At 42.0% G+C, this 25,227-nt stretch overlaps 1 protein-coding gene across 10 annotated transcripts in view; it reads left to right on the plus strand.

Moving 5' to 3' along the window:
- BCAS3 (BCAS3 microtubule associated cell migration factor) overlaps window positions 1–25,227 on the plus strand; it is a 1,183,153-nt gene that overhangs the window by 579,098 nt on the left and 578,828 nt on the right. For all 10 annotated transcript variants that reach the window (XM_044286261.1, XM_044286253.1, XM_044286262.1 and 7 more), the window contains 3 exons: window positions 5,599–5,723; window positions 10,844–11,009; window positions 17,478–17,578. In XM_044286261.1, coding sequence (XP_044142196.1) covers window positions 5,599–5,723; window positions 10,844–11,009; window positions 17,478–17,578 — 392 coding nt within the window. The remainder of the gene's footprint in view (window positions 1–5,598; window positions 5,724–10,843; window positions 11,010–17,477; window positions 17,579–25,227) is intronic.

Raw genomic sequence — 25,227 nt, forward strand, 5'->3', positions numbered from 1 at the left:
GCGGTGCTACTGTGAGCCCCGCTGTCTTCTCGAACAGCTGATTGGCAGGGGTCGGACCTATCCTGAGGATAGAATCTGATTGGTTGCTATGGGAACAGAATCAGTATTCCTTTACACCAGTTCTGATAAATATCCCCCCCCCCCCCCTATGTGTCTACCATTGATCTTCTGTTTGCAAGGGTATAAGTAGTGATCATGGGGCCCTTGGAGAGGGGCTAGCTACTTTTCTATTGGGTGTTAGGGATCCTCTCTACATGGGAACTGCATTGTTACATTAGGGGCCATGTTTGAAGCTTGCTAAAAAGTCCAATGTCTTCTGTGTACACCACTGCCTGTTTGAATGCACTATAACTTATAGGGTTTGTGCCAAGTTGTGTTATCCTGTGGATAGGTATACCTAGCTGATCAGTGGGAGTCTGACCACTCTGACCCCCACAAGTCCCAAGAACTTAGGTCCCGCTCTACCCATCTGATGGAGTGGCAGACTGAGAATGCACCCTGCCACTCTATTCCTTTTCTATGGGACCGCTGGATATAGTCGAGCCCTGTACTAGGCTATCTCTAGCAGTTCCATAGCGAATAAATGGAGCAGCAGGGTACATGAGCAGCCTGCCTTTCCATCAAGATGGGGAACGGGACCTATGTTCATGGAATTCAGACCCTTATTCTCAGGATAATTCGGGGTCCCAGTGGTCGGGTCCCCAGCAGTCAGTTATTCCCTATCCTGTGGACAGTGGATAACTTCAAAACTTGGCATAACACTAGGATTAGGAAAACATGACTGCTTGCTTCCATAAACAGCCATTTTTATTTTTCTAATCCAAAATCATCTTGCTTTTTTTCCTGAAGCAGCCATGTTTTCATCATCCTAGACAATCCCTATAAATGACACAGTCATGTCTTTAGAACAATAAAAGCATCCATGTTATTAGTAGCAGTAAACGAAAGTGACTTAACAAGTCAAGGAGGTTACACCCCTATAAGAAGCGCCAAAACCCAAAACAGTGTATCAGAGAAATATTGTGATCAAATGGTAATTAGCTGTAGATAATGGTTGGGCGTTCACCCTAATAGTGGTGACAAAAAAAATAATAAAGGAAAGTAGGTGGGCAATAGACACACCACTATAGCATACCTATAGTCACAGTGAGTGTGAATAGTCACATATATTAACCATATGTAGGTATAGTGAAGTAGCCAAAGATAATAATCAACTCACTTCACGGGGGGGTGGCCAGCTGGATAAGCTCAAGACACCAGCATGGACCAATGACCCCCCCCGCCAGGATCACCTGTAGAGTCTTCAGAACTAATAGTTGCCCAGTGATGGAAAGAAAGGCTTCACTTCAGTAGTAATGTTGAAGGCTTTGGCTTTTTTAATGTAGAAAATGGTTCATATAAAAGGCTCAATGCGTTTCGGGGTATGCAAACCCCTTCACCAGAAGCAGGTACAGATAGACGTATGCCTATGATAACAATAATATTAATGTTTTTTACCTGGTGACGCTGAGACCTCCTCATGTGTTCCCCCTGGGTGCCAAAAAACAACCTATTAGCATTCTTACAGCCCTATATATAGGGCAACCAGGTAAAAACCATAATTATTATTATTATTGTTATCATAGGCATACGTCTATCTGTACCTGCTCCTGATGAAGGGGTTTGCATACCCCGAAACGCATTGAGCCTTTTATATGAACCATTTTCTACATTAAAGAAGCCAAAGCCTTCAACATTACTACTGAAGTGAAGCCTTTCTTTCCATACTGGGCAACTATCAGTTCTGAAGACTCTACAGGCGATCCTGGCTGGGGGGTCAATGGTCCATGCTGGTGTCACGACCATGGTTATGGTCGTGACGCTTGTGGTCGCAAGCGGTTGTCAGCGGTTTGTTCTGTGTTGTCAACCACAGGTGAGGGCTCTGGGTTTGTTGCCTCACGTGTGGTTGCCGTTGGCAACATGTAGTTTGGCGGTGTAGCAGCTGGAGCTGGTTGCTGGGCTGCTCACTGTGTATGCATGCGGTTGCCTATGGCAACGTGTGTTTATATGTGTGCACATTCCTTGTCTGGTGTGCACGGGGTTTATTGTGTGTGTATTCCCCTTTAAGTTTCTGTCTTCCCTTCCCTGGTGTTGGAAGGGTTAACTTCCTTCCTAGTGTGTGTGCACTGGGTGTGTCTGTGTGTGGCTACATGGGCTATTTAGCCTCTGCTGTGATCAGTAGTCTGAGGGGTACTTCAGCCATGGCTAGCTGGAGTCATCCTCCTGTGATATACCATCTGCCAGTGGGGGCCACCCTTGTGGTCATAAGTTATGTTACATGGTGTTATGAAGGTGTGTGTTTGGTTTCCTTGTTATTGCAGCTTATGGTCCTGAGTTCCTGTGTGATGTGTGGTGTGTGCTGTGTCCATTTGTGTTCTTGTGGACAGCAGCACTTATACATAGGTTCCAGGCTCTGTGTCTGTGGCAGGTAGGTGTTGTTCTGTTTCATTTACCTGCCATTGCCATAAGCTGTTTGTGTCTCCCTTTCTTTGTAGCTTGGCCAGTGAGACTCCTGTCCCTCCGTATCTAGGAGGAACAGGTCGTCTTACTCTGCTCCTAGTTGAGGGCCACCCTGAGGGCTAGTAGGAATCTTTGGTTCCGGAGTATGAGCACTCCTACCATCAGGGTCTGCTCATGCGGCTAGGAGACAGGGTCAGAATTAGGGATTGATAGGAGGTGACCTGCTCCCTGATTCCTGTCCTGGCCGAGCAGCCACTAACATCTTCTGGCATCGCACGGCTGAGGGTTTCGCCCATCCTCAGCCGTGACAGCTGGTGTCTTGAGCTTATCCAGCTGGCCACCCCCCCGTGAAGTGAGTTGATTATTATCTTTGGCTACTTCACTATACCTACATATGGTTAATATATGTGACTATTCACACTCACTGTGACTATAGGTATGCTATAGTGCTGTGTCTATTGTCCACCTACTTTCCCTTTATTTATTATTTTGTCACCACTATTAGGGTGAATGCCCAACTATTATCTACAGCTAATTACCATTTGATCACAATATTTCTCTGATACACTGTTTTGGGTTTTGGCACTTCTTATAGGGGTGTAACCTCCTTTACTTGTTAAGTCACTTTCGTTTACTTCCTCCTACACACCGATCTCTTTCAGTGTGAACACCCCTTTCAGCTGCCTCCCCTGCTACACTTGTTCTTCCTGCCTCTGTTTTTTCCTGTTCTCCATCCACTGGCGCCTCTAGTTATATCCTATCTCTTGGAGTCATCCACTTGATTGGATTAACCCTCGCTTTTTTTCTTTTTTCTCTATACCCATATTAGTTGCAGTAGCCATCTGACCCAACAAATTGTGAATCAAATGGCTTAGGCCTCTTTCACACTTGCGTTGTCCGGATCCGGCGTGTACTCCACTTGCCGGAATTACACGCCGGATCCGGAAAAACGCAAGTGTACTGAAAGCATTTGAAGACGGATCTGTCTTCAAAATGCTTTCAGTGTTTCTATGGCACCCAGGACGCTATTAAAGTCCTGGTTGCCATAGTAGGAGCGGGGAGCAGGGGAGCGGTATACTTACAGTCCGCGCGGCTCCCGGGGCGCTCCAGAGTGACGTCAGAGCGCCCCATGCACATGGATGACATGCCATGCGATCACGTCATCCATGAGCCCGGGGCGCCCTGACGTCACTCTGGAGCGCCCCGGGAGCCGCACGGACGGTAAGTATGCTGCTCCCCCGCTCCCTGCTACACTTTACCATGGCTGCCAGGACTTTAGCGTCCCGGCAGCCATGGTAACCATTGAGAAAAAGCTAAACGTCGCATCCGGCAATGCGCCGAACCGACGTTTAGCTTAAGGCCGGATCCGGATCAATGCCTTTCAATGGGCATTCATTCCGGATCCGGCCTTGCGGCAAGTCTTCAGGATTTTTGGCCTGAGCAAAAAGCGCAGCATGCTGCAGTATTTTCTCCGCCCAAAGAACGTTTCCGATCCGGAACTGAAGACATCCTGATGCATCCTGAACGGATTTCACTCCATTCAGAATGCATTAGGATAAAACTGATCAGGATTCTTCCGGCATAGAGCCCCGACGACGAAACTCTATGCCGGAAGAAAAGAATGCAAGTGTGAAAGAGCCCTTAGACGGGTAAAACGTTTTTTTCCTAGGTAAATTGTGGTACATTGTTGAAAGGACTTTTCTGTGGTCCACTCGTCTCTTTATATTAGACTGTTCACTCTTTTCCCACTTTCCGTGTGTCCTCATAATTCAATGCTCCTATACATTGACCTCCAAGACAAAAAATAAAGGAATGACAGCTTTTTTTGGGTATTACTTAACAGGTTATTTAGCCAATTAAAAAAACCTGTTCCCTGACTAAGCAAGCTAACCGTCAGCTGAGGGTATTTGGCATCATAAAAATTCTATTGAAAATGAATGTTTTCTGGTTTGCCAATAGAGGTATAATTTTTCTACTATACATTCTAAAGTCCAACCAATGCATTTAGGCCTCATGCACACAACCTTATTTTTCTTTTGTTTGCTATCAGCATTTTTTGCAGATAGCACACTGACTCATTCATTTCTATGGGGCCATGCACAAATCCATATTTTTTCCAGACAAGAATAGTTATTTCTATTGATGTGATGGAGAAAATAGCCCGATGCACATGGAAGGTATCTGTAATTTGTAGATTTTTTTCTTTGCAAACAGAAAGACAGACATGACTGTGTGCATTAAGCCTTACATTTATAAGGCTACTTTCGCATCTGCGTTTTCAATTCCGCTATTGAGATCCGTCATAGGACCTCAATAGCGGAAGAAAACACTTTCGTTTTGTCCCCATTCATTATCAATGGGGACAAAACTGAACTAAACGAAACGGAGTGCACCAAAATGCATTCCGTTCCATTTGGGTGCGTCCCCCCCGTTTCTGTCCACGATGTGGTGCAGAGCAAGATGGATCCTGACGCACAATGTAAGTAAATTGGGACAGATCCGTTTTCTCTGACACAATAGAAAACTGATCCGTCCCCCCATTGACTTTCAATGGTGTTCATGACGGATCCGTCATGGCTATATAAGAGATAATACAACCGGATCCGTTCATGACGGATGCATGCGGTTGTATTGTATCGGAAGCGTTTTTGTAGATCCATCACGATCCGCAAAAAACGCAAATGTGAAAGTAGCCTAAGCTGAAGTACTGGAAGGAATGCTCAGCTAGTGGTTGCAGTTGAAGCCATGAAATGACCACTGAAGTGCCATCATGTACCTGAAAAAAAGCATGCGATATATACCATCCTGTATCCAGCAGAGACGAGAGGTGTTATATTAAAAAAGCACCACTCAAGTTGCTTAAGATGAAACATCTTATCCTGCTTGTTTGCTTTCCTAAAATATTAACTATATATATATATATTCTGTTTTTGCTATTAACCTGCAAATAAACTGCAAGAACATTGTAGAACATTAAACCTGTATGATGCCCCAGTATAGTTTACCGACATTTTCAATATTTGGATACTTTTTAGGTGTGTTTAGTGCCAGCCATAATAACCGTTTTGCATCTTTGTTTTCTTATTTTATTTTTTAAAGCAAAGCCAAGCCAGCTCCACAGATTTCCCCAAGTAAGTCCACAGGAGGAGAGTTCTGTGTTGCTGCTGTGTTTGGCTCCTCACGGTCCTGGTTTGCCAGTAACCAAGGGATTAAAAGAGACAAAGGTTAGTAAATGATTTCATTTTGATAGTTCTTTAGTAATATTCATTGCATAAAATGGACACAAATAATTACTATAGTAACATTTATATTTTCCCGAATAGGAAATAATCTTGTGACTAGACACTATAACAATATCCTGGTGAGACACAGCCGACAGATCGCCAACCTTTAGATCAGAATATATATCGTTACCATAGGCTCACAGTGATACTTACACAGATTCTCCCTTTTTGTTATGTTCAAGAGAAAAAAACATTATGACCAATACCTCATCCAGCCTTTTGAAAAGATTTACATCAGTGAAAAATGATTTTGTTACCATGGAGGCAGATAATATCAACACATTCTCATTATTGGCCATTGTGTCCAAATAATCTGTGTGATCTAGACAGTCGATCAGATATACCCTACATTATTTAGGCTTATTATTTGTCAGCGGTAGCTCTATGCTCTGTTTCATATTGAAGAGAAAAATAATGTATACAAGATAATAATGGATGTGAACAATGTTATATTTGCTGTGTACATTGCATATCATTTTTATTTCACTTGACTGTTTTCAGGGCTTCAAATCATTTTTATAGAGATTAATGGCACATGTTTGACCTTTTCTTCGACTAAGGCTACTTTCACACTAGCGTTATTGCTGGATCCGGCAGGGTTCAGCAAAAACGCTTCCGTTACTGATAATACAAAAATCTGCACCTGTTATAAACTGATCCGGTTGTATTATCTTTAACATTGCCAAGATGGATCCGTCATAAACGCCAATGAAAGTCAATGGGGACGGATCCATTTTCTATTGTGTCAGATTGTTTGAGAAAAAACGTATCCGTCCCCATTGACTTGCATTGTCTGTCTGCATCCCAGGACTGAATGAGAACAGAACGGAATGCATTTTGGAGCATTCTGTTCTGTTCAGTTACATTTTGTCCCCATTGCCAATAAATGTGGACAAAACGTAAGCGTTTTTTACCCTTTTGAGACCCTATGACGGATCTCAATACCGGAGAATAGAAACGCTAGTGTGAAAGTAGCCAAAGAAAGAAAATTTGGGGTGGCATTTGTTCTCGGCAATGGTGGGTGTCATAGGAGTTAGACCCAACTTACTTTAATGATCTTGTCTCATTGACTGGACTTACAAGTAAAAAAGAGATAGTGAATTGCATGTCTACGACTGTTAGTTTTAATTTTCCTAAATGAATGTGGCTGTTTATAACATAGATTAATACTTTTTTCGATAAATATCTGCCAAATTCTGCAGTGGTGCCATATACGGTTACCACATCCATACGTACGATAAAGCCAGCACATTTTTAGGATCTACTGTTCCCTTCGGTTTTAGTTTAGAGCCCATTTAGAGCCCATTCATACATATGATCCAATGATCTTTTTATACTTAGACCTGTAACTGTGAAAATTGGGCATCCTGTTTATCTCGACGAAATAAGTCTCAACATAGGGGAACATTCTTTAAAATTTATTAAAACATTAAAATTCAGCACACTGATAATAAAATAAAAAAATATCAAGTAGCAGAAAAGCAAATCCCACATGTACTGGTATATGCTTGAACCTATTGTATCTGTCCTGTTGCACCCAGAAGTCCCATTCTATATGCTATTCCATTCCTTCTTATGCCAATCCAGTGTCTTCATTTTTTGCTTAAGGTAAATATATTTTGTGACAGTGAAAGAGAATTTTTCTGGGTACTGTTGATTAGAATGAAATGCACTTTTGATAGCATTCTGAAGATATTATCTGCCTTTGTTTGCTGTTTGTGACAGATGTGTCTGACTTTTTAGGTGGTTTTGTCCTGGCCATATGTCCTTGGCTGAGATCACAATGTAAATGTAATTGTTTCTGACTGCCCTGTATGTCTATCAGCAAAGGAGTCAGGTCTAAACATAGAGCAACATATGTTGGTCTGACTCACACAGTAAAGTGGCTCTATGAAGCTGTACAGTGTTAGAAAGTCGTGTCTTCCGTTGTGCACAATAGCTATTGATATAATTTCGAGAGGACCTCCGAGGTGCACTAGCAGAGCATGCAGCGATGATTACATGATCGTATGTTACCATTTGCTTTTAAATAAAGTTATGCCTTTCCTATCAAACATACCACCTTGATTAGGTTGTACATATAGGTGTACGTGCTCCTCCTCTCATTGGTTGCTGGATGCACAGACTATATGTTCAGGGTCTGCTCTCCTGAATGTAGATGCCCAATGGTATAGGTAGGCTTAGAGTAGGACCTGCCTGACCTGAGACCACCTTGGCAGGGGTAGGTAGGCACAGATGTGTTTTGATCAAAATATATTGGCTAAGAGTCTCAGATTTTATCTTATCAAAATGAGGGCTTAGTCTATATATAATGCTTGCTTCTTCAAAGTGTTGTTTATTCTGGCCCTGGAAAAAAGGAAATATCCTTAGTAAAGCAGGCATGAGTACAGGCCAAGATAAATATGACATAGATAGATATGAGATAGATAAATAGATCGATAACTGGAAACTTGTGCAAAAATTATTCTTTATTGCTTGTATTTGCATAAACATATTTCAATGTTTTGAATGTAAGATTACATTAAAAAATTCTAATAAAAACCATTTTTGAAAGATCGATAGATAATGAGATAGATAGGTCTTTGTGTATAGCAGTGTTCTGCTACTTGTAGTCTTTGCTTGCTTTTACATTGCAGCCATGATACCGTGCACCTGAACCCCTTTTTTCATATTGTTTGGAGGTTTTTGTTTTGATAGATGATAGATAGCTATGAAATAGATAGATATAGATAGATACCGTATTTTTCGCCCTATGAGACGCACCGGCCCATAAGACACACCTAGGTTTTAGAGGACGACAATAAGAAAAAAATATTTTTCATTACATCTTAGGTCAGACCACCAATCAGATCCCCGTTATTAATCAGACCTCAGCTCACAGTACGCCATGCCTCAAATCAGCCTCCAACCATATGTAATCAGCCCTCAGCTATATGTAATCATCCCCCAGCCATATGATCAACCCCCAGTCATATAATCAGCCCCCAGCCATTATTCAGCAGCCCCCAGCCTCAGATCACAAAATAAATAAACCACTTACCTCTCCTGCTTCTGGATGCCTCCGCTCCTCTCCTCCAGCGCGATCCTCTTCCTTCTGCTGTCGGCTGTGCTGTGAACTGGAGAGCGCAGCGTGAGGTCACAGAGCTCCCTCACTCTGTGCGCAGCCACTGCACAGTCGACAGCCGAGGACCAGGAAGCGGTGAGTACAGAGCCTTCACCGCTTTCTGGTCCTCTGGTACTAATGAGCGCTTCCATAATGGTTTGGAGGGGGAAAAAGTGTGTCTTATGGGGCAAAAAAAACAGTAGATAGATTCAATGTCACGGTGGGGAGTGGGGGAAACCCCCCACCGTACAATAAGGTGCAGACAGGAAAACAACTAGGCCAGAGGCTGGGATAAGGAAGCAGGTCACTTCCTAAAGCATCCCTAATCCTCACCCTAACTCCTCAAATAAAGAAAGGGCAGAGACAACCTGTTCATCCCAGACATGGATGAACAGGAGTCTCCACCGGCCTAGCTGCAATAAAAAAGAGGAGACTGTATACAGTAACTGGATCGGCAGGTAAGCACAACATACAACACACTTACCTGCAGCAGCAACACCGACTGGAACCTGAGCATGATTACTGGTGCCCACACACCATATAGGACACAGTACAAACAACCACACCCATCACACCAGTAACTACCTGGACCCCCATGCAGCAAGATGCATGGCAGCCCCAGGCAGCGCTGCATACAGGCTTGTGGTTCCCCCTCCTGGGAACCCTGAGGCCCCCTTCCGGAGGCACACCATAAAGGGAGCATATCTAGCAAACATGCTGGACTATAGACAACAACAGACCAGACATGGAACAACCACTAGACAAGACAACAACCACCCATACATAAAAAAAACACCAGACATGCAAGGGTAGTGAAGGGAAGGTGAACAATGGGAACATAGGGGAAACATCATGGTGACCTTGATGTTCCACAAGGTGGCCCTCAAACACTGGGCAGATGGTAGAGACCTGGCAGGAGCACAGCTCCAGCACACAGCAAGGCTGGAGGAACACCGACCCCAGCTAACAGGCCACAGGCAATATAAACCTCGTGGACACACCTAAATCCCCACCAGCTAGATAATTAACTCCTCCGGCACCAGACAGAGAAGGCCCCAGGAAAAAGGAGGAGGCACCTACATGCTGCAACCACAACACATTGCCACTGGCAACAGCATGCACGGCAACTGTGTCACGGCGCACACCAAAGGCTGTTACTTTCAGAGAATGAGATAGATTATTACAGAGAATGAAATACATAGACAGAAAGATACAGTAGGATAGATTTAAATAGTTGGTTTGATCGGAAAAAGACACAGGTACACTGAGGGTCCATTCACACGTCCGCAAAATTGGTCCGGATCAGTTTCAAAACGTTGCGGAACGGATCCGGACTCATTAATTTTCAATGGGGCCACAAAAGATGCGGACAGCACACAGTGTGCTGTCCGCATCCGCACTTCCGTTCCGCATCCACAATTCCGTTCCGCATCCACAATTCCGTTCCGCAGACACCGACAAGAAAAGGCATTTCTATTTAAAGATAGATGTTTTTCCACTAAGCCATTTCTTCTCCTCCTCTCTGCCCTGTACTAATTCACCCTCAAGAGAACTGGAAAATAGATATATAAAGCTTGCAGAAGATAAAATTAGGTGATAATGGAATAAAAAGTTTCATAGTCTAAGGCAGGGATCAGCAACCTTCTGCAACTACAACTCCCAGAATGCTCTATTCACTTCTATGGGAGTTTGGAGAACAGCTAAGCATGTTTGCATGCTGGGAGTTGTAGTTTCACAGCAGCTGAAGGTTACTGATGCCTGGTCTAAGGGATTCACGATGCTTCCCATTGCAAAATGTGTTTATTATAACATTCTAGAATGATTTAAACAAAAACAGCATTTTTGTGATTGATATTCTTTAATATAGTTCTATTAATAGACAGTGTTTAGGGAGCTAATCTAATATTGGTGAACATGGTCGTGTTTTGGTTTTAATTTTCTCATCACTTTGCCTCAGATCAATCCAAGCAGTATGTGGTGGAATCACTGTACATCATTAGCTGTTATGGAACTCTAGTAGAACATGTGTTGGAACCTCGTCCTCTGAGCACTGCACCGAAGATAAGTGATGACACACCTCTGGAAATGTGGACGTCGCCACGGGCCAGCTGGACTCTAGTTAGGTATGTTAATGCTTATCTCATTGTCTTTTGGAAGGAAACCTTCATAACAGTATTTTTGTCAGAATACAGTTATATCATTCAAGCAGCTATAGTTTATGTCTGAGCTATTCATAGTTTGTCAGTACCAAAAGTCTTTAAGGGAAAAAGTTTAGCTTCCCATACACATAAGAGAAATGTTGGCGGTACCAACTGATTTCTTCAGGATTGGATGACTATCTTATGTGTGGGGACTTCAGAACTCTCCCCCAGCAGATGACAGAGGAAAGAAGGATCGGCCTTGTTGAAATTCAGCATGGCCAATTCTTTTGTTTTCAAAGGAGATAAGCTGCCTCCAGAGATGTATCTCTGTATTGACATTATTTCCACGTTTGGCCGAACTGAGCATGTATGCCTATAGGAGAGTTGGAAGAAATAGCTGTTGACTGAATAAGCATTGGTCGGAGAGCTATTGAAGGTATATAGGTGCCTTTACTTTGTAAAGATCTTCTTCATGACCCTTTAGATTCTGCCAGATGCTCCTCACAAGCAAGCTGCTAACTGGTGCATTGTTAGAATAAGTACATGGTGGCAGTTAACAGAATATACTGGGAATGTCTCTGAAATTAAAGATAGTCTGTCAACTGGACAAACCCATGTGATCTACTTATGATGGAGGCAAGGGTAACTATGTACATTCCTATGCAGTAAGCTCCCCCTAGTGGTGGCTGCAAGCAGCCAGTTTTATAATATACTGTGGGAGGGAAAGCAGAAGATTTACCAGTGCATTTATGCCAGTTGTCTGGTGTAAATACATTGAGAAATTGCTCTTTACAATGAGCGCCATATTTATAAAGTGCGTATTCCACGTTTTCTGATATAGAAATCAGTGGTTGAGACAGAGGCCTATTTTTTTATGAATTTTTTTCTAATAAAAACTTATTTTGCTTAATAAAAAAAAAAAATGCATATGAATCAGAAATCCGTGGAGTCATGGTTTGCTTTCCATGTTGTCTGTGAGTGTTTGATGCATGCTTACTGGGAAACTGCATGAGGCAGGGAATGCCTATACTAACTTTTGCTATGGAGTGCTATGAGATCTGTGTATATCCCTGGGGTGATCCCATGATTAAAGAGGCAGTTACAAGGCAAACATTTATCCCCAGGCACAGGATAAGGGATAAGTCTTTGACATTGGAACCCTTGTTCCTATTCTCATGATCAGCAGTAAAACATGCAAATAAGACATAATATAGGACATATAAGATGTAATATGGGACCGTACATTTTTCTAAAAAAGCTAAAACCAGCCCTGTACCTCACATAGATCTAGGGATCTCCCCATTCATTGCTCCAGTTGCTCTGATAGATTTTCTTTGGTCTGAGATTTCAGGGGGCCTGTCCATTCTGCTGCAGCTCTCTTCCTGTGACTATCATAACTAGAGTTAAGCGAATTGAATCCAATGAAGTGGAATTTGATCTGAATTTCAGGGTAAATTCGATTTGCCGCAAAGCCGAATTTCCTCGTGCTTAGTGATAGTGAATTGATTTAACCTGAAATCATACTTACCTCTTCCATTTGCTCGCGATGGACCGACCGCTGCCTTCTTGATTGAAGATTTCGGCCGTATGACATCACCAGGCCAGCCGGCATGACGTCATCACGGGCCGCGCAAGATTTCGCGCCAGATCTTCAAGCAAGATTGCGGCTGTAAGTATGATTTCATATTTTTTTTTTCTTTTCATTTTACTCAGTTTTTACTCTCAGATGCCGCGATCATGTGTGAACGCGGCATCTGAGGGTTACATTGATGGGGAGCGGACCTATCGCAGCTCCCGGTCATTGCACCTGTTACTTGCAAAAAAATGCGCTTTGTGATGAAGTAATTCGCCACAAAGCTAATTTCTTTTGTAAAATTCAGGGAAGCAGCCGAATCGAATTTTCCAAAACTTTGCTCATCTCTAGTCAGAACGTCTAATAGTATATACCGTTAGTGGCAGTTGAAGGTTTTAATTGAGCAAGTGCCTCCTGTTCATTCAGCTCCATAGAAGGACATCAATATAAAGATTGAACAGCAGATGGCAACATTTTTGCAACAAACAATAAAATTGCTAAATTAATTAGTGTTTCAAGTTGAATTATATTAAACTATTAAAGGGGTTGTCTCATTACAACAAATGGCATTCATCACGTAGACAAAGTTAGTACAAGGCACTTACTAATGGTGTGTTTTCACACTATAGGAAAGGCGCTTTTTCCTATAGAGTGCAAGCACGGCCACCACTGCAGGAATGCAGGGTGGTCATAACCATGGATAAGAGTAGTCAGCCAGCAAAGCAAGCAATATGGATAATCACAATGTATTAGTAAATGGCTTGTATTAACTTTCTCTACATGATAAATGCCACTTGCTGAAGCAAGACAGTGCTCTGTAGGTTATAAGGATCCTTGTGCAGAGTGCTGATTTAAAGGGAATCTGTCAGCACAGCATGCTAAACTGCTAATCGCACTAGGTAGCTTTGGCGGAGAGAAGTGTAAACTTAAGTTTTGTGGAGTTTATATAAGGAGTAGTGAGTATCCTTCCAGATTCCACTCTTTGACTGCACTATAGGTGGGGTTTCACTGTGAAGTGCATGCTGCATTGAGCTGCTGTATTGTGCTGCACTGGTATCCTGGTTGGATGCTGCCTAAGGGCCATCAAAAGTTTAGCATGCTCGAAACTGCATAGGTCCCAAAGATTATGATCTAGGCAACCATTTAAAACGTAGTGTCTCTTGGCGAACTAGGCTAAAGGCACAATAAGGCTATTTTCATACTTGCGGCAGTGTGATCCGGCAGGCAGTTCCGTCGGATCCGCCGATCTGGATGTGACTGAAAGCATTGCAAGAACGGATCTGTCTCTCCGCTTGTCATGCGGACAGGCGGATCTGTCTTGTATCTTTTTTCACATTCTTGCCTATTTTGAATGCCAGATCCGACACTAATACATTCCTATGGAAAAAAATCTCTGAGCCGGCATTCTGGCAAGTCTTTAGTTTTTATCGCCGGAGATAAAACTGTAGCATGCTACGGTTTTATCTTCTGCCTGATCAGTCAAAATGACTGAACTGAAGACATCCTGATGCATCCTGAACGGATTACTCTCCATTCAGAATGCATGGGGATAAAACTGATCAAGCATTTACTGTAAAGAGCATCTGACACTAGACTTGTACCTATGACACTGGCTGAGCTGTTACATGTGCGCTTGGCAGCTGAAGGCATCTGTGTTGGTCTGGTGTTCAGCAGCTGCAGAGGGAGATGAACCTCTAGGTGTAATGGGAACGCCCCTGTTGCTCCTACAGGCTCATTTGCATATACTAAAACTTCATTTTCCTCAGCAATCCGTGCACATATAAACATGGGACCAACACAGATGCCTTCAACTGCGAAGCGCACATGTAACAGGTCAGCCAGTGTCATAGGCACAAATCTGCTGACAGATGCCCTTTAAAGTACATGCTCCATGTAAATTATTGTGCCTTTAGCCTAGTTGGCCAAGAGACACCAAGTTTTTAAATGGTTGGCTAGATCATAATCTTTGGGAATTTCAATCCAATAGGTGCATAATGGTCAGAAATTTCTAAGCATTTTGTGCATAATGTGCAGGCTACATAAGGTCCAATATAATTATATAAATGATATGAAATATACTGATGTTATTTCCTCAGACATTAATAAATGATATTTCGGTACCATTACTTATTGTTATTACCAGTACTCTCTAATTTATATCTACATTAATGTGATTGTCTAGCAATACAACATTGTTCCATTGGTTTTCTAATAAAAGTTTGCCTTGATTGAAATGGCCCTTAATAAGTGGCCAGACTTAACTGCACCAAACAGAAATCAATCTATAACTATTATTCCAGTGTCTTTTTTTTCGGACATTTTAAAGTATTTTGCCATTGATTTTCAGGATGCATTGTCCTGCAGCAGTGGTTATTCCTGTATTCGTATAATCAATATGAACGATACAGAGCAATTTACAAGGAACATTCCTTAATTAAAATTACCTCATATTGGACAGAGCTGTCATTTTTCAGAGAGTAGGAGCATCAAGGAGTTTTTTTTCCTGATCCAAGGACTAATATATGCTTTTGAGTACTGTTTTACTTTATATTCTTGGTCTTTTACATTGCAGTAAGATAGCCTTCTGTTTTTGTTTTTTTTTGCCAAGTATATATCCTAAGTAATATAATGTTATGAAGCTATAACATTAAAAGTTGTGGAATGTGAAATTAATAACATTCCACTTGTGACAATGGCACCTTTCAAGAGGTGGGATGTATTGGGCAGCAATTGAACATTCAGTTCTTGACATTAAAGTTCTTGAAGCAGGGAAAATGCTGATGTGTAAGAATCTAAGCAACTTTGACAAAAGTATAATTGTGATTGTTAGATGACTGGGTCAGAGCATCTTCAAAACAGCTGTATTTGTGGAGCATTCCCATTATGCAGTGGTTAGAACCTACTAAAAGTGCTCCAATGAAGGACAACTGGTGAACCAGTGATAGGGTCGTGGGCGCCCAAGACTCATTGATGTGCATGTGGAGCTAAGGCTCAGTTGTCTGGTTCATTCACACAAGATAGAAAGGTGTCAGAACACAGTAGTGACTACAGTAGGCATATGAACATCAGAACTAGACCATAGAACATTGAAGAGGGTCTCTCAGCAACATTTTTCAGGGGAAACCTTGAATTCTAGGATTCATGTACATGTTATCATGACGGATGCTACCTACTCAAACACCCAAATATTGTTGCAGGCCAAGTAAACTCCTTCATGGAAAAGGTATCTCTTAATAGCAGCGGGATATAAGCAGAACAATACACCCTCCTACACTGCACAAATTGTTCTGGAATGGTTTGAGGTACATGACAAAGAATTCAAGGTGCTGATTTGGCCTTCAAAACCCCCAGGTCTCAATCTGATCATATATGAAATGTGCTAAAAACAAACCTGATCCATGCAGATACTACAGGACACCTTCAGAGGTCTTGTGAAGTCCAAGTCTTAGTGGGTTGCAGCTATTTTGCTGTTTTAGCTGTTGTTATGGCTGATCATTGAATTGTATCCTATATATATATATGGTGAGGCAAAAGTCTGAACACACCCTTTTAACTGGTGTAATTTATAGAAAATTGACTTCCAGTGTGGGAAATATTAACTGGGAGGGAGGCTGTATTATTTGGTGGAGGAAACGTTTCTGGCCGCCATTTTGAAATCCACCATGTTGAATTCAGCACAGGTTTTTCCAGTTGGAAGGGGTCATGTGATATATCAGCCTTGGCTGGAATTTACTCAGAAATACACTCGAAGTGTCAGTTTTGACCTATCTTTACCTGCTTAGGAGTTAAGGTGAAAGTTTCCTAAAATGCTTTACATGACGTGTTCTATGTTGCCACCATTCTGCAGGATGCACATGGTTAAACGTTTATTCAGGTGATACTTCTTCACAGCACTGTAGGATTCGCCATTTTAGGTGAGCCATATTGACCCATATAATTAGAAGAATGATGTGTAGTGATCCATTCTGTACTGTCCTAGCCTTGGACGTCATATCCCAAGCCTAGATCAGCAAAGTGTCTAAAGAAACCATCAGAAGGCATTTGCACAACATTGGACTATGAGCTAGAAGTACATTACCGCACTCAAAGGCTATCATGGTTTATAGTAAGAGAGCAATGGAGACTGGAGAGGAGTTATATCCTCCTCAGCGATGAGTCACGCTTTTGTCCCATTGAGCACATCTGAGTAGAGATGAGCGAACTTCTGTTTTAAGTTCGGCGTCTAAAGTTCGGCTTCCGGTTAGCGGAGAATCCCGATCTGGAACCGGATATGGATTCCGACTTCCGTTGTGGTCCGTGGTAGCGGAATCAATAATGGCCGATTATTGATTCCGCTACCACGGACCACAACGGAAGTCGGAATCCATATCCGGTTCCAGATCGGGATTCTCCGCTAACCGGAAGCCGAACTTTAGACGCCGAACTTAAAACAGAAGTTCGCTCATCTCTACATCTGAGATGTCCTTGGTTGGCATGTGCAAAGGGAGCTGCCAGCAGCAAATCATGATAACCATTAATAACCTCACTGATAGCATGCCAAGGTGTGTAAGTATGTGTATTTTTCCACATGGCTCTCATATTCTACAGAATATATTGAGATTTGTAAAATATTTTGTTTCCATCTTTTATCATTTGCATATCATTAACATGTTTATCGATCCTGTGGTTTCCCATGTTTCCACAACATTTGCTTCTTGGTGTTTCAATTTCAGTGTTGAGTGTATATATTGGTCCACAAAAAGCAGGCAATCAGGTGCGCAGGTTTGATGGAAATAATCATATACTGTACTATGCATATACAGTATGTTATTCTATTATTATTATTTTTTAACATGAATGACACATTGCAATTAATGATTAATATTTTGTTTCCTCAGGACTCCTCAGTGGAATGAACTACAGCCACCATTTAATGCAAACCATCCTTTGTTACTGGCCTCAGATGTGGTACAATACTTTCAATATCTGCTAGCTGGCTGTAAGTGAATTGCTTGTTTTTCTTTTGTGTTTTTTTGTGTTATTACAAATTTAAAAATTAATTTCTAGAATTTCTAGTAAGTGCTGGTTCTGCTCTGTTAGAGGAGCAGAATAATAACAATATTGGAATTGCAGGATTTGAGACACAAATGAACCGAATGTAGCCAATTATTGACTATAATGGGGCCCGTTCAGATTCTATTCAGAAGCCTGCTTATTTGCAGGAACAAAAAGTCCCGCATACGGAATATATATTGAGGGGGATTTACACTGAGCAAAAATGTAAACCCCACTCTGAGATGTGCAGTTTGATCATACAGCACAATGCCACAGATGTCGCAACGTTTGAGGGAGCGTGCAATTGGCATGCTGACTGCAGGAATGTCTACCAGAGCTGTTGCAATGAATGTTAATTTCTCTACCATAAGCCGTCTCCAAAGGCATTTCAGAGAATTTGGTAGTACATCCAACCGGCCTCACAACAGACCACGTGAAACCACACCAGCCCAGGACCTCCACATCCAGCATGTTCACCTCCATGATCGTCTGAGACCAGCCACCCGGACAGCTGCAGCAACAATTGGTTTGCATAACCAAAGAATTTCTGCACAAAATGTCAGAAACTATCTCAGGGAAGATCATCTGCATGCTCGTTGTCCTCATTGGGGTCTGAACCTGACGGCAGTTCGACGTCGTAACCGACTTGGCAAATGCTCACATTTGTTGGCGTCTGGCATGTTGGAGAGGCGTTCTGTTTACGGATGAGTCACGGTTTTCACTGTTCAGGGCAGATGGCAGACAGCATGTGTGGAATCGTGTAGGTGAGAGGTTTGCTGACATCAACGTTGTGGATCGAGTGGCCCGTGGTGGCGGTGGGATTATGGTATAGGCAGGCGTATGTTATGGACAATGAACACAGGTGCATTTTATTGATGGCATTTTGAATGCACATAAATACCGTGACGAGATCCTGAGGCCCATTGTGGCCACCTCTATAAAATCAGAAGTTTTGGCAGTTTGCTGGTCTGGAGCATTCAAGCGTGTGTTAACTCATTGCCAAAGAGTAAAGACATCAGCAATAGAGAAGAGAAGCAATTGTTGCTGCTCATCAATCTGAAAAGAATTATAAGGCCATTTCCAAATAATCTTAAGCCCTTAATTCTATAGTGAGAAAGACTATTTACAAGTGGAAAACATTCAAGATAGTTTACAGTGTACCTAGGAGTGGACATCCAAGCAAATTCACCGTCTTGCAGTCATGGAGTTGACCATGAACTCTTTTGTATACTAAAGTATTCTAGAGTCAAATCTGAGGCAGCTAAAACTTGGCTCAAATCGGCTCACGTAACAGAACAACGATCCAAGCACTGCAGCAAATCTACAATAGAATGTCTGAAAAAGAAAACAATTAAGATGTTGCAATGACCCAGTCAAAGTCTAGACCTCAACCCAATTGAAATGCTGTGGTGAGACCTTGAGAGAGCTGTGCATAACCAAGTGTCCATCGAACTGAAGCAGCTTTTTAAAGAAGAGAGAGACAAAATTCCTCCAAAATGATGTGAGAGACAGATTTTAAGACCATCTAAGAACTATTGGGGCCATTTACTATACTGAAATATGCTTAAATTAGCGGTTAGTTGCACTACTATTTGCTACTTTGCCTTGCTCACTCCAGGTCTAAAATTAAAATTGTGGGTGTGCGGTGGACTGCGAAGGAAATGGGCTGACAGGCCCATCTCATTTACCATTTTCTACGCCTTTTTTAGGAGTAGAAAATGGTCTAAATGTAAGACAGCTAGGAAGCTGTCTTACATTTAGAACTGGCGCTGGATGTGCCAAAGTTATGGAGAGGCTTGCGCCTTTTCATAAGTCCTGCGGATCCTCCGCCACCACAGTGCCTTTATTAAGATTTGCGTCTAAAAGGCAGGTCTTAATAAATGTGCCCCTAAGTGTTTTTAATATGTCCCGATATAAAAAAAAAAATCTAAGAATTCAAGAGGGTGTACTTTGATTTTCTCTTGACTGTATATTATAGACCATGTGATGGCCACTCTCCTTGTTTACATGTATATAGATTTGAACTTGTAGAGTTGGTATTCTGGAATCTACAGTAGTTGTAAGGCTGAGTGCCCATAGTTCAGTTTTATCCATCATCGACTATTCACAGACACATTTGATATAGAATAGGTTTTCTGAATATAGCTGTGCTTGCTTTCTGTACCACCGCAGTAATTGAATAGACTTTTCTAGTGTCAAATAAAATTTTGCTGACTGCATGCCATCTTTCTGAACGAGCCCATCCTGCATTCTTATTCATTGGCTTTAAAAACTAAAAGTCAGCCAAATTAAAGGAGCACTAAATCTACAAATGAATGCTAAAAGTAAGCAAGGAATATAGTTGCCCCCATTCTCTGTTCGTGTGCAACATTTTCTTCATGATCCTGACACAAAAAGTCTTGTAGAAATCGTGCAGAAATCACAGGGATTAAACTCCTGATAATCTCTTCCACATTCAGGTGCTGGTCAGCTGAGTAGGTGCAGTTTAGTAAAGGGAGTGTGGCTTAACTGTTCTTGTCCTTCTGCAGATAGGTCAATAATGGGAGGTTTCTGGCCCTTTCAGTTGCCTTACAGCCAGACACAGGATAGTGAGGAGGAGGAATGGGAACATGGCTGAACTCTTGTGTGTATATTTATTTTTCGGCTTAGATTGTAATATGAGACAAAAGAGGACAAATGAAAAAGACGAGATGAATGGAGAAGTGTTGAGCAATTTTTTTAAACTTTTTTTTTACATTTTCAACATTTAGTGTTGCTTTAAGGGTCCATTCACACGTCCGTTGTTTCTTTCCTGATCTGTTCCGTTTTTTGCGGAACAGATCAGGACCAGTTCTGGACCCATTCATTTTCAAAGGGTCCTGGAAAAAAATTGGACAACACAATGTGTGCTGTCCGTTTCCGTTGTTCCGTTCCGCATGTCCGATTAAGGGTCCATTCACACGTCCGTTGTTTTTTATTTCCTGATCTGTTCCGTTTTTTGCGGAACAGATCTGGACCAGATCTGGACCCATTCATTTTCAATGGGTCCTGAAAAAAAATCTGACATTGTGCTGTCCGATTTTTTTCAGGACCCATTGAAAATGAATGGGTCCAGATCTGGTCCAGATCTGTTCAGCAAAAAACGGAACAGATTAGGAAAGAAACAACGGACGTGTGAATGGACCCTAAATATAAAACTTGTCCTATTCTTTTCCGCAAAAATCGGATCCTGGTACAATACAAAGTCATTGGTTCCGCAAAAAACGAATGACGTTCGTATGTCATTACGTATGTCATCCGTTTTATGCGGAATCCGTTCCTGGAAATTAAATCCTGCCCACAGAAATCACTTATTCGCTTTTTTTTTTCAATTTTTTTTTCAAAGAAATCCAATCAACTTTATTTGCTTTGTGAAATTTATACAGGTCCTTCTAAATAAATTAGCATATTGTGATAAAGTTCATTATTTTCTGTAATGTACTGATAAACATTAGACTTTCATATATTTTAGATTCATTACACACCAACTGAAGTAGTTCAAGCCTTTTATTGTTTTAATATTGATGATTTTGGCATACAGCTCATGAAAACCCAAATTTCCTATCTCAAAAAATTTGCATATTTCATCCGACCAATAAAAGAAAAGTGTTTTTAATACAAAAAAAGTCAACCTTCAAATAATTATGTTCAGTTATGCACTCAATACTTGGTCAGGAATCCTATTGCAGAAATGACTGCATCAATGCGGCGTGGCATGGAGGCAATCAGCCTGTGGCACTGCTGAGGTGTTATGGAGGCCCAGGATGCTTCGATAGCGGCCTTAAGCTCATCCAGAGTGTTGGGTCTTGCGTCTCTCAACTTTCTCTTCCCAATATCCCACAGATTCTCTATGGGGTTCAGGTCAGGAGAGTTGGCAGGCCAATTGAGCACAGTAATACCATGGTCAGTAAACCATTTACCAGTGGTTTTGGCACTGTGAGCAGGTGCCAGGTCGTGCTGAAAAATGAAATCTTCATCTCCATAAAGCTTTTCAGCAGATGGAAGCATGAAGTGCTCCAAAATCTCCTGATAGCTAGCTGCATTGACCCTGCCCTTGCAAAAACACAGTGGACCAACACCAGCAGCTGACATGGCACCCCAGACCATCACTGACTGTGGGTACTTGACACTGGACTTCAGGCATTTTGGCATTTCCCTCTCCCCAGTCTTCCTCCAGACTCTGGCACCTTGATTTCCGAATGACATGCAAAATTTGCTTTCATCCGAAAAAAGTACTTTGGACCACTGAGCAACAGTCCAGTGCTGCTTCTCTGTAGCCCAGGTCAGGCGCTTCTGCCGCTGTTTCTGGTTCAAAAGTGGCTTGACCTGGGGAATGCGGCACCTGTAGCCCATTTCCTGCACACGCCGGTACACGGTGGCTCTGGATGTTTCTACTCCAGACTCAGTCCACTGCTTCCGCAGGTCCCCCAAGGTCTGGAATCGGTCCTTCTCCACAATCTTCCTCAAGGTCCGGTCACCTCTTCTCGTTGTGCAGCGTTTTCTGCCACACTTTTTCCTTCCCACAGACTTCCCACTGAGGTGCCTTGATACAGCACTCTGGGAACAGCCTATTCGTTCAGAAATGTATTTCTGTGTCTTACCCTCTTGCTTGAGGGTGTCAATGATGGCCTTCTGGACAGCAGTCAGGTCGGCAGTCTTACCCATGATTGCGGTTTTGAGTAATGAACCAGGCTGGGAGTTTTTAAAAGCCTCAGGAATCTTTTGCAGGTGTTTAGAGTTAATTAGTTGATTCAGATGATTAGGTTAATAGCTTGTTTAGAGAACCTTTTCATGATATGATAATTTTTTTAGATAGGAATTTTGGGTTTTCATGAGCTGTATGCCAAAATCATCAATATTAAAACAATAAAAGGCTTGAACTACTTCAGTTGTGTGTAATGAATCTAAAATATATGAAAGTCTAATGTTTATCAGTACATTACAGAAAATAATGAACTTTATCACAATATGCTAATTTTTTTAGAAGGACCTGTACATGTTTCAAAAAAACGGATGACATATGGAAACATTTTCAGGAACAACGGATCCGCAAAAAACGGACCGAAATTCGGGATATAGAAAAATACTGACGTGTGAATGTAGCCTTAGGCTCCATTCACACGTCCGCAATGTGTTTTGCGGATACACGGAGACACGGATCCGCAAAACACGGAAAGCGGCAATGTGCGTTCCGCATTTTGCGGACCGCACATTGCCGACATAATAGAATATGCCTGTTCTTGTCCGCAATTGCGGACAAGAATAGGACATGTTCTATTTTTTTGCGGAAACGGAAGCACGGATGCGGAAGTGCGGATCCGCAAATGTGGATGCGGACAGCACATTCCGTCCCCATAGAGAATGAATGGGTCCGCACCCTTTCCGCAAAATTGCGGAAAGGATGCGGACCCATTTTGCGGACGTGTGAATGGAGCCTTACTCTTAGTTGCTGCAGGATTTTCTCATTCTTCTTTAGCCTTCTTCCAAGAAACTAGTTATACTTCTTGTTAATTATCAATATATAATGAAAAGCATGACTTATGATGAGAAGGTATTGCGTTACAAGGAGCTTACATAGATAAGGCAGGTTAGATAGCTGATTACAGAGCCCATTTTACAGCCTTCTGAGCTACTGCCAAGTCATTTACCACTTTACACATTTAACAATGGATAGATCAAAATGAACAAAAGAAGAAAAAACAGCCATTCAATAATATCCATAAATTATACTAATGTATCATAAGTACATACATGCATACCATAGAGGCAGTGTAGGACCCATAGAGAGAGAACGCTCACCCCAAGTTGAATGAATTCCTTATTTTAATAGTTATTTACTAACTGAGCTGGAATCTCCTTCCTACCTACCTTAGCAAACAAATGTGAGTAAAATTAATTCACAGATCATGGAACAAAAATGAGGGGCAAGCAAGCGCACATTCCACCTTTCCATGTGGTTTGGGGTACAGTAGTATTAACCAGCAGCAGAGAGGGGACATACCTTTGCTGACTTGTCTGTTTTATTAACTACTTGTATTTTCCATGTAATAATTCAGGGGAAGATATTCTTATAACTCTATGTTAAAACAAACACAGTGCAACTTAAATACAATTGTGCCATACTAATGCTATGTTATAAATGGGAGACTTTTGGCAAATACATTTTGTACAAAACTATTTCGCCAACGACAAGGCGATCTCTTTAGGACAGGAACCTACACTATATATTACCTTCTGTGGCGCCATACTGGCCTCCATTAAATTCTGTGAATGCAGGCTGCACATGCATGCTGAGCCCACTTTGTTTTTTACCTCTCCTGGTGCCAAATGGCTTCCAATGAATGTAGTAAGAGCAGGCCACAGCTTAATACTTGCACTAATTAAAATCAGCCTATGGGACAGACAGGTTAGTCAGTAGTGCACGACCAATGAAGCCAGCCACACCTGCAAAGAAGACTGCAAGGAAAAAAATGGGGGTTAGTCTGCACATCCCAATGCTCAAGTGCACATCGCCATGGCTGAAGGCACTATAGCAAAAACAAATACAATGCAACAGCATTCTGCAAACACTAATAATCAAGTAAATGCAACCGTGCATACTCACTATAGAAAATGTACTAATGCTAATATTACGTTATAAATGTGAGACTCTTGGCAAATACGTTTTGTACAAAATTATTTGTACCTATCCACAAACATCAAGGTAATCTATTTAGAACAGGAACCTACACTAAATACTACCTCCGCTGGTGCCATACTGGCCTCCACTAAATTCAGGGAATGGATGCTCCACATGCATTCTGTGCCCACAGGGAGCGTTCAGACAGTCACTGCGCCTGCGCCGAATACAGACGCACACGGCGCAGGCACGAGAATTCGTCCGCTGGCTGAGATGGAGGATGGCATTCTAGAGGAGATGGGCGGGCTTGACGGACGAGCGGGGCGGCATACAGTGTGAGTAGACCGAGGCTCTAGGTGCTGAAAAGACGCCCCCATAGCACCTAGAGGCTCATTAGCATATCAATAAAAGTTCGTATTTTAGTGAAACGGATCCTCACAAAGGTCTGAAAATAGCACTGTTAGGTAGATCAGACACTAGCAGATCGCTAGTGTCTGAGAGCTAATTAGGTCAAAATGAGGTGGTAGAAACCCTTTAAATTCAGGGAATATACTGCATGTATAAGCTGTAACCTACTCTCCCTGCATTTATTGGAGGCCATGAAGAGGTAATATACAGAGTGGGCTCGGCATGCATGTGGAACCTGCATTCCCTGAGTTTAATGGAGACCATTATGGCACTACAGAAAGCAGTATTTAGTGCAGGTCCCTGTATTTGCCAAGAATCTCACATTTATAATGCAGCATTAGTACATTTTCTAGAATGAGTATGGCACAATTATATTTACTTTAATATTGGTGTGAGTGCATTGTGTTTGTTTTTGCATTTGTGCTTTCAGCCATGGCGACGTGCACCTGCACATTTGGATGTGCTGACTAACCCCCATTTTTTTCTTTGCAGTATGACTCTGTGTTGTACCATTTGTTTATTATTCTTTCTAGAAGTTCTGAATGAAT

The sequence above is a fragment of the Bufo gargarizans genome, chromosome 3, assembly GCF_014858855.1.
Source record: "Bufo gargarizans isolate SCDJY-AF-19 chromosome 3, ASM1485885v1, whole genome shotgun sequence".
NCBI classification, from domain to species: Eukaryota; Metazoa; Chordata; class Amphibia; order Anura; family Bufonidae; genus Bufo; species Bufo gargarizans.